At 44.3% G+C, this 9,924-nt stretch overlaps 1 protein-coding gene across 1 annotated transcript; it reads left to right on the top strand.

Annotated features, from left to right (window-relative positions):
- Positions 1-708: 708 nt before the first annotated feature.
- Positions 709-2,094, top strand: LOC147450461 (protein ASPARTIC PROTEASE IN GUARD CELL 1-like). Its single transcript, XM_086520466.1, has one exon. The coding sequence runs from the start codon at positions 709-711 to the stop codon at positions 2,092-2,094; it is 1,386 nt and encodes a 461-aa protein (XP_086376592.1).
- The last annotated feature ends 7,830 nt before the right edge of the window (positions 2,095-9,924 follow it).

Genomic DNA, 9,924 nt, shown 5'->3' with positions numbered 1-9,924 from the left:
ACCCTAGACTTAGCTTTCTTGCATCGTTCTCAGCCTCCCCTGGGCGAGGGGCTACCTTGTGACGAGCGTTCACACAACCTTGCCCTCCCAACCAACACCGCCTTGCCCACACATCTAATCCTTTGCACAATTTTGACTTTGTCAAAGATACCCACAACCCGAACTTTGTCGGACTAGCCCAACCTCGACTCTGTCTCAGCTGTCCTCAACTCTCAGACTCATCTTGATCACCGACTTTGACTCTATTCGACCTGTCCATGAGTCTCTAGCAATGATGCTTCAAATCTCTTCATAAGAAGGATGTGCCTATCATGGCCACTCGTTTTTGAAGTGTGCACTTGTTTACTTGTTTAAGCAAAATCGCTACAAATACGGTGAGTGCTCTATTGTGATGTATGCATTGCACTAGTGCTTTACACAAAGGAAGAAATCATTTGATTGTAACATGATAATTACAATTTGATTTTCACATTAATATATGTTTCGAAGAATTCTTTTATGTTCATCTTAATGTAATATTTGCTAATTTATTTTTTACTACATATTGAGAAAATGAATCGTCACGACAAGGCCAAGCAACCACTTGCGTCCCATTGTGTTTTCTCATTGCGGCGCAAACGATTCAAAAGAGTCTTATCTACCTATTACGTGTTATGCTTGTACATACGCGGGCCAAATTACGAAAGGAGGGAGACTCCCTGATTAAGAATGGCTGCGTTTTCTAATGATCTCATCATCCTGCTCCTGCTCCTCATTACCCTAGTCATGCAGCGACCGAGCTTCCCTCTTTCAGCGGGCCTTACATTATCCGATACGCCAGATCTGGGAGACAGCGTCTTCACAGCGCCCATTATGCACAGCCACTCCTTGTGGCCGCCCTTGCCCGTTGACGACGGACCGGAGGATCATGCATCGGCCACGTCCGGTAGACGCGGGCTGCAAGACACGCCCATTTCCTCCGGCGAATATATGAGCCGGATCGGTGTTTATATGGTACAGCTGACTGTGGGTGGCGGCAGCCCTGACAGCCGGCGCAAGCTCTTCATGATCATGGACACGGCCAGTCCCCTCACCTGGCTCCAATGCCAGCCCTGCGTATCCTGCCACCCGCAGCTAGAGGATGTGCCCATTTTCGACCCCGCCGCCTCCTCTACTCTCCACAACCTCGCCTACGACGATCCGCTCTGCGTTGCTTTCCCTGTCCGCACGTCCAGCCTCAACGGCCCGCCCGGCAGCCTTTGCACGTATTCCATTCGTTACGTCGACGGTCTCACAACCAGCTCCGGCCGGCTCGTTACGGACACGTTCACGCTAACGTCCGGCCACAGCTTCCAGTCGATGCCCTTTGGTTGCAGCTTCAATACCGAAAACAGACGCGAGATGGGCGCGGCCGGGCTTCTTTCCTTGGACACTAACTTCTACTCTTTTCCATCGCAGCTGCAGCGGAGAGGATACTCCAAAAGATTCTCCTATTGCCTTCCGCCGAGGTACTCCAACGCGAACTCCACGCTCACGTTCGGCGGGCCGATCCCACCGAACACCGACTTCACGCCGCTTTACCGACCACTAGAAAGTGCCGCTCTAAAGCGCAAATACTCTTTAAAGCTAATGGGAATCAGCGTAGGCGGGACGGTTCTATCCATTCCACACTACCTCTTTGACATCGACCTCGAGACCGGCCGTGGAGGCTTGATCATTGATTCCGGTGCCACGGTCAGTACTCTGCCTCGACTTGCCTACCGGGCATTGAGGGACACCATCACGCGAGCCATTCCGACACGATTCCGCATCACCCACTTCTCAACCCCCAGGTTCGATACCTGCTACGTCCTCCAAAGCTCGAGCCGTCCCCATCTTCAAGACTTCTATAGCAACGTGCCGTCCGTTACATACCACTTTGCAGATGGCGTCGACCTTCATCTTCGTCCCGACGTCGTCTTTGTGCCTCGTGAGGCCTCCAGCAATCGTATTTGCCTCTTCATCGTTGCTGATGTGTCTACGAGGAGCTACCTTGGCAACGTGCAACAACAACACACTCTCTTCACCTTCGATGACGACAATAGTAGGGTTGGCATTGCACCAAATGCTTGCTAGCAAGCAAGCCTCGTAGCTACTTTCATACATAAATCACGATTATTCATAAGTTTACTACTTTCATAGGCAATACTCCACTTTATTGTGGTTTCTATTTTTTTGATCAATAATTTGTCCACATCATATTTTTCCAATTTTATTTTTTGGTTACTGGCTACTGATTGCTCCGACTATGAGAAAATAAATAGGGTCGGACAGTTGATGGGGGTTGGGTTTGTGAGACTCTCTCTCTCTCTCTCTCCACATGAAAGGCCTATGAGCTCTAGATTTATGAACTCACTTCGAAATATTCCTACAATGTTAAAGGTCTCTTCTTCTTCTCTCTCGTCTCCTTGCATAAAGCAATGTTGTTATCAAATTGTCAAGCAAAAAGTGACCAAAGTTAAATAGTGTAGTGTTCGATCAATGTGAGAGTGTACATGTGTATGTAGATAGTATTACAAGCTCTAATATTAATTACAAAATGCCATGATTGAATTGGTCTTGTTGCATGAATAAGGCATGATGCTACTAGCTTCCATTCAAGTTTAATCTTGTGATGACTCATTCACTACCAAATCTCACACAAATCTTCGAGGTTAAGATTTGTCTTATTAGCCTGCCACTAGCTCATTCTGTCATAAAATATAATATCTAACCAACCCAAATGCTTTTCTCATATTAAATTGATTATTTAATGTGGGAGAATAAATGGAAACAAGGGTTAAAATATAAACATGTGCTTTCAGATCTATCTCAACACGGGAGCAATGGTAAAGGGGTCCAAATGAGAGATGGTCTGTCAAAGAGAAAGACTAGTTAATGGAGCTTAAAGACCATAGGGTTAGCTTCATTAAAGACCTCCAAAGGTTAGTATTAAAAAGTCCTTTGACTTTAGGTAAGCTAGGGATGAGCTTGAGGTGGGAACCTGGACCAAGCTTGAGGTGCTTGTCGTTGATGATATGTCATAAAATCTAATATGTAATATCTAACCAACCCAAATGATTCTCTCATATTAAACTGATCACTGGAGAATAAACGAGAACAGGGGTTAAGATATAGACATGTGCTTATAGATCTATCTCAACATGGGGCAAATGGTAAAGGGGCCCAAATGAGAGATAGTCTATCAAAGAGCAAGGCTAACCAATGGAGCATAAGACCTTAGGGTTAGCTTCATTGAAGACCTCCAATAATGTGTGTAAAAGTCCTTTGACCTTAGGTAAGCTAGGACTGACCTTGAGGCGAGGGAACCCGACCCAGCTTTAGGTGCTTGTCCTGCTTGTCGCTTAATGACTAAGGTGCTTGAGGTGCTTGAGATGCTTGAGGTGCTTAATTATCTGAGATGCTTGAGGTGCTTGACATGCTTGAGATGCTAGGGTTGCACTTAAGGTGAGAACCTAGCCCAAGCTTAAAGTGCTTAACGACCAAGCTTGTGGTGGGAACTAGGCCTATGTATGAGGGGCTTGAGGTGTCAAAAAGTCAAATATTCAATCCCTACAAGGAGGGGGCGATCCCTACATGAGGGGGGATGAGAGAGAACACCCACACACTCACACAAGGCATGCATGGTACAAAGAAATCAAGAGGGACACTTGTCAAGTTCCTCCTCATGTTGCCCTCATGGTGTGCCTGAAGCCTATTGGTTGGCCACCCAAGGGGTCCAATAATAATTTAGGAGATTTAATTAATTGATTTAGCATTAATCTAGCGCTCTCTCTCAAAGGGGAAAGGGGGACACTTGTCTAAAGGCTACCCTTGCTGCTTGTAATGCCTCCTGCTTGTGATTGGCTAGGCCTGGAGGGGTCCAATGGACTTCAAGCATGAGCTACAAGGGGGGGTCGACCTAAGCAAGCTAGGGGGTTGCTTAGTGGGTATACTCACCCCACACACACTTACAAACACTCTGATGGTGTGCTATGAAAAGTGCAAGAGCTCCCTCTCCTTCTCCCAGCAAGTAGAGGTTGAGAGCCTACACCAACACTCTTGGATATGGAGTGCAAATCCAACCAAGAGCCATGCTTCAATGCTTAAGCTTGCCATCTCCTTCTTCTTCATTACTATGCTATTATGTATGCTAGAAACAAGAGTTATAATAAGTGAGGAACTAATTCTTTCTCCTACGAAATGTTTCTTCTTTCTCTTCCCTACCCTCATTCCCTGCTAGTTCTCTCCACCTTCGAAGGTGTTTGAGGTCTTAGGACTGAGTCTTGGGATAGTTAAAGCTTTCTTCAAGTTTATGTTATGTTTGTGATGCATGAAGCTTTCCATCTTCATTGCATCACCTAGGTCACAAGGAACACAAAGATTGTATTGTAACAAAATTCTCTTAAGGGGAGAAATCATAATACAAATGCCTATTGGAGGGGGGACCGGCTCCGCATAAATCCGGTACTCAACTGTTGTCATGTTCTCTAAATTATCTCTCTTGCAAAAGTATTTTTCATGCCAAGTTAACTAATTTCTATGATTATGTTGCTATCTTCAATTATGTTCACCCGCTATGCTCACAAAGTCATTTCTCAAAAGTACTCTCATTAATTTCTGCTACTCTCAAATAAAATGGGCCAATTCCATTACATGATAAGGTGCTTGAGGTGCTTGTCGTAATTGATGACTAAGGTGCTTGAGATGCTTGTCGTGCTTGATGACTAAGATGCTTGAGGTGCTTGTCGTGCTTGTTGGCTAGAGAGCCTGAGGTGCTTGTTGGAACACTACCCAGGCTTGAGGTGCTTGGTCATGCTTGCTGATAAGGTGCTTGGGGGAAGGTGTAAAAACTTCAACAACTATCTCTACCAGGAGGGGGCGAGCCCTACAAGAGAGGGGATGAGAGAGAACACACACACCCTCACACAAGGCAAGCTTGGTGCAAAGAAAGCAAAAGGGACACTTATCAAGTTCCTCTTCATGTTGCCCTCATGGTGTGCCTAAAGCCTATCGGTTGGCCTCCCAAGGGGTCCAATGATAAATTAGTTAGTTTAATTAATTGTTTTTGCATTTATCAAGTCCTCTCTCTCAAAGGGGAAAGGGGGACACTTGTCCCAAGACTAGCATGTTTGCTTGATATGCCTCTTGCTTGTGATTGGCTAGGCCTGGAGGGGTCCAATGAGCTTCAAGCATGAGCTGCGAGGGGAGGTCAACTATAGCATGCTATGGTGTTGCTTGAGGGGTATACTCTCCCACAAACACTCACACACACTCCCACAAACACTCACACAAAGTGCAAGAGCTCCCTCTCCTTCTCCAAGCAAGTAGAGAGATTGAGAGCATACACCGACACTCTTGGCTATGGAATGCAAATCCAACCAAGAGCCATGCTTCAATGCTTAAGCTTTCCATCTTTTCCATCTTCATTACTATGCTATTATGTATGCTAGCAAGAAGTGTGATATAATTAAGGAACTAATTCTTTCTCCTATGCAATATTTCTTCTTCCTCTTCCCTACGCTCATTCCTTGCTAGCTCTCTCCACGTTCGACGGTGTTTTAGGTCTTAGGACCGAGGCTTGGGATAGTTAATGCTTTCCACAAATTTTATGTTATGCACATGATGCATGAAGCTTTCCATCCTCATTGCATCACCTAGGTCATAAGGAACACAAAGATTGTATTGTACCAAGTCTCTGGGAGAAACTATGATACAAATGCCTATTGGAGGGGGACCGCAGCTCCACGTAAATCCCGTCCTCCATTGTTCTTATGTTATCTTAACTCTCTCTCTCTCTCTCTCTCTTGCAAAAGTATTGTTCATGTCAGGTTAGCTAAATGCTATGTTTATGTTGCTACCATCAATTAAGTTCACCCGCTATGCTCTCAAAGTAATTTCCCAAAAGTAATTTCTCTAATTTTTGCTACTCTCAAAGTTAACAAGCCATTTCCATTATATTGGTATCAGAGCATTTGCTTTCTCTTTTTGTTGTTCTTAAGTATCCTCTCAATGGTTGATTTATTTAATTACATTAGGGTCAGTGGGACTGGGAACTAATATCGGTTTTGTTGAGCCCACTATGTTGGATATGGTGCACACCTCAGGAGCTTTGGACTTAATAATGGGGTCTTTTTAGACTTGCCTACGGCTTTACCATTATCTAGCCATAAGAAGTCCAAAAGGAGCTAGCCCTCATCAATTCTGCAATATTAGACCTACTCCACTACTCTATAATTAACCACTTCGAGGCTGTGGGTGTAGATACTTAAGTATCGATTTTCAAAGGCTAAGAGGAATAGCAACTAAGGTTTTGGATTGCCAAAGCATACACTAAGTAAGTACTCAAAATTTTGTTAACATGGCTGACAATAACCAAGAGAGTAGAATGAACATAGATAACTTTGATTTTGCACATGAAGGTGCTAATGATGATGCCCCCATGTTTGTCAATTATCTTGTTACTAGGTTGCAAGAAGCTATGGGCAACCCTACTTTTCAAGCCGAAGTTACTGATCAACTTCACGCTTATGGGATTTCCCTTCCTCTCCAAGAGGAGAGAGAGCTTAGGAGGCCTCTTGAAGAGACCCCCATAAGAAGACTCTCTCCCATACAAGAGGAGGAATCCAAAGACCAAGAAAGCAATGAAACTTTAAGTTCCTCTGAAGATGTGGCTCCACAAAGACAGCGGTCTAGACGATTGTCAACTCCTCCCAAGAGGAAAATATCAACACACAGTCCTTCTCTTTGTCACTCCAAATGGGAATAGAGGAAACAAAGGAAGAAAAGGGCAAGAAAAAGGTCACCCCTCTTCTCCTTCTTCATGTTCTCTAAATTCTCTCTCTTGCAAAAGTGTTGTTCATGCCAAGTTAACTAATTGCTATGATTATGTTTCTATCTTCAATTATGTTCACCCGCTATGCTCACAAAGTCATTTCTCAAAAGTACTCTCTTTAATTTCCACTACTCTCAAATTAAATAGGCCAATTCCATTACATTGGTATCAGAGCATTTGGTTTCTCTTTTCTTTCTTAAGAAGAGAGGTCCTTAAGTAGCCTATAAATGGTTGATGTTGTTAATTATATTAGGGTAAGTGGAATTGGGATCTATTATCGGTTTTGTTGAGCCCACTATGTGGGGGATGGTGCACACCTCGAGAGCTTTGGACTTAATAATGGAGTCTTTTTAGACTTGCCTACGGCTTTACCATTATTGAGCCATAAGAAGTCCGAAAGGAGCTAGCCCTTGGCAACTCTGCTATGCTAGACCTACTCCTCTACTCTCTTTAATTAACCACTTCGAGCCGTGGGTGTAGATACTTAAGAGCCGATTTTCAAAGGCTAAGAGGAGTGGAAACTAAGGTTTTGAATTGCCAAAGCATACACTAAGTACATACATAAATTTGTTAACATGGCTGACAATAATCAAGAGAGTAGAATGAACATTGATAGCTTTGATTTTGCACATGAAGGTGCTAATGATGACGCTCCTATGTTTGTGAATTATCTCGTCACTAGGTTGCAGCAAGCTATGGGCAACCCTACTTTGCAAGCTGAAGTTACTAAACAACTTGATGCTTATGGAATTTCCCTTCCTCTCCAAGAGGAGAGAGAGCTTAGGAGACCTCTTGAAGAGACCCCCAAAATGAGAATCTCTCCCATTCGAGAGGAGGAATCCAAAGAGCAAGAAAGCAATGAAAATTTAAGTTACTTTGAAGATGTGGCTCCACGAATATGGAGGTCTAGACGATCGCCCACTCCTCCCAAGAGGAAAAGATCCACACATAGTCCTTCTCCTCATCACTCTGAAAGTCAAGAGAGGAAAAAAAGGTAGAAAAGGGCTAGGAAAGGTCACTCTCTTCTCCTTCTTCTTCACCTTCCTCCTCTTCCGATGAATGTTATGGCTATTCTCCTAGAGAATACAAGAGGGGAGGACATCGCAAATCATTTCCTGCATGGTGAAGGCCAAAAAAGCTAAAGAAGTTCAAGGAGGGAGGAAAGAGTATCTCTCTTCTCCCCTATGATGGCACCTTTGGTGCTACGGACAAAGTGTTGGCCTTCATCCCGCAATTTGATGCGGCCGGGTGGAGATGAGGGCTTCACAGAGTCCTCCAAGCTATGCCATGTAGCTATGCACTTCCAAAAATCAGCTCGTCAATGGTGGGCTAGCCTTCGTGGAAATGGTGAAGCCCCAAAGACATGGAAAACTCTACGAGTTTCCATCATCAAGCAATTCCTTGCAAGCGATGCAAAGGACAAAGTGCTTACCGAATGGCGCAGCTTGAAGCTCCTCTCCCATGAGTCTATCCACAAATATGTAGACAGGTTTTGGGATTTACATCTCAAGGCTACTGTTTAATTTCAAAAGATAGACTTTGCCGAGCAAAGACAGTAATTCTGTGCAAGATTACCTGAAGAGATGGCCGAATACATCAACTCTCAACGGCCTGGTACTATTAGCAAAGTAATCCATCACACCATGGTTTCTTCACGCATCAATTTCCATCAAGGGGCTAGACGTAATGTCAAGCCCATGGAAAACAAAGACAAAAATGATGCAAAGGGGAAAACCAATGTTCAAAATACTTCCCAAGTCAATTCCAACAACAACAACAATCGGTCCAAGGAGAAGGGAGTTTACAAAGCCAAAAGCATCAACATCTAGGGAGCTTCGTGAGGTAACGGCTGAAGTGATTGAGAAGTTAAATGAATCTTTAAGCAGCCTGTCAATTCACCTTGCACAAGCTGTAGGTCCAAAGGGACAAGCAAAGAAGTCAGAAGAGAGAGAGCCACGAACTAGGAGAGTCTTGCAATGTTGGAATTGCGGAGAGTCTGGACATGGGATGTATAATTGTCCTTGGCCCCATGGAGAGCCAGGGAGACCTAACTTGAATTACCCAGTGATGAATGCAGAAGAAGGAGCTGGTCAACAACCAAGGCTTCTACAAAGGCCAAATGGACCAAGACCACCTCCACAAGGGGTAGAAGGAGTTCCACCTTTGCCAGATCCAAATGTGCATGTGACAAATTCAAATGAGGTTGACATGGAAGCCAGTGGCATTAAGCGTGGCCGAGGAAAAGGTAAAGAGAAAGAAGGAGTCACATCATAGAGTGACCATGGACAAGGCAAGAAGGCAAAGGAAACCAAGGAAACCAAGAGGACTCGACGTCGTATCAACCTCCAAGACTTCCCTCTTGGACATGGTATGGCTCCGTACAAATTGTTGGAAGACATGAGAGGTAAGGGTCCTGATATTTCATGGCCTCAATTTCTTGCATTATGTCCACAAGTTAGGAGGGATTTAACAAGGGCAGTTAGCACTAGGAGAAAGGTAAAAGAGAGTGTGCCTGTTGTAAAAATTGCACAAACTGAAATGAATGAGGACATTACACAGGTGCTAGACTATTACATCAAAGGAAGATTGGTTAGGAAAGGTCTAGTGGATGGGGGTGCACAAATTTGCATCATGACAGAGGGACTCATGCAAAGACTAGGCATGCACATCCAGGAGACACCTGAAATCAAAGTCAAGATTGCAAACAATAGCAAGGCTAGGTGTGTAGGCATTTGTAAAAATGTCTTTGTAGAGGCCTTTGGCATTAAGAAAGCGGTGGATTTTTATGTTATGTTGACCAAGGGAAGTGGTTATCCATTTATCCTAGGAAGACCATGGCTAATGAAAATGCGAGCTTTGCAGGATTGGGAGAGTGGGAAATTAATTTGCAGGAATGACAATCATAAGAAGGTTGTCTTTGACATGAAGGAGCAACGCCAAGAGGAGCTCCATGAAGAATCATCTCAAAGTGAGACGGAAGAAGGTTGGACCGATAGCACTTCAGAAGAAGAAAGTAGCGGCAGCATTACTGAAGAGGAGTCTTCCATCGAAGTCATGGGGGTAAGGTTTAAGCCAAGCAACCAAGAGACCTC

The sequence above is a fragment of the Adiantum capillus-veneris genome, chromosome 9 (genome assembly GCF_014529385.1).
Source record: "Adiantum capillus-veneris isolate H3 chromosome 9, ASM1452938v2, whole genome shotgun sequence".
Classification (NCBI taxonomy): Eukaryota; Viridiplantae; Streptophyta; class Polypodiopsida; order Polypodiales; family Pteridaceae; genus Adiantum; species Adiantum capillus-veneris.
This window is presented reverse-complemented; position numbering and strand designations above follow the sequence as displayed.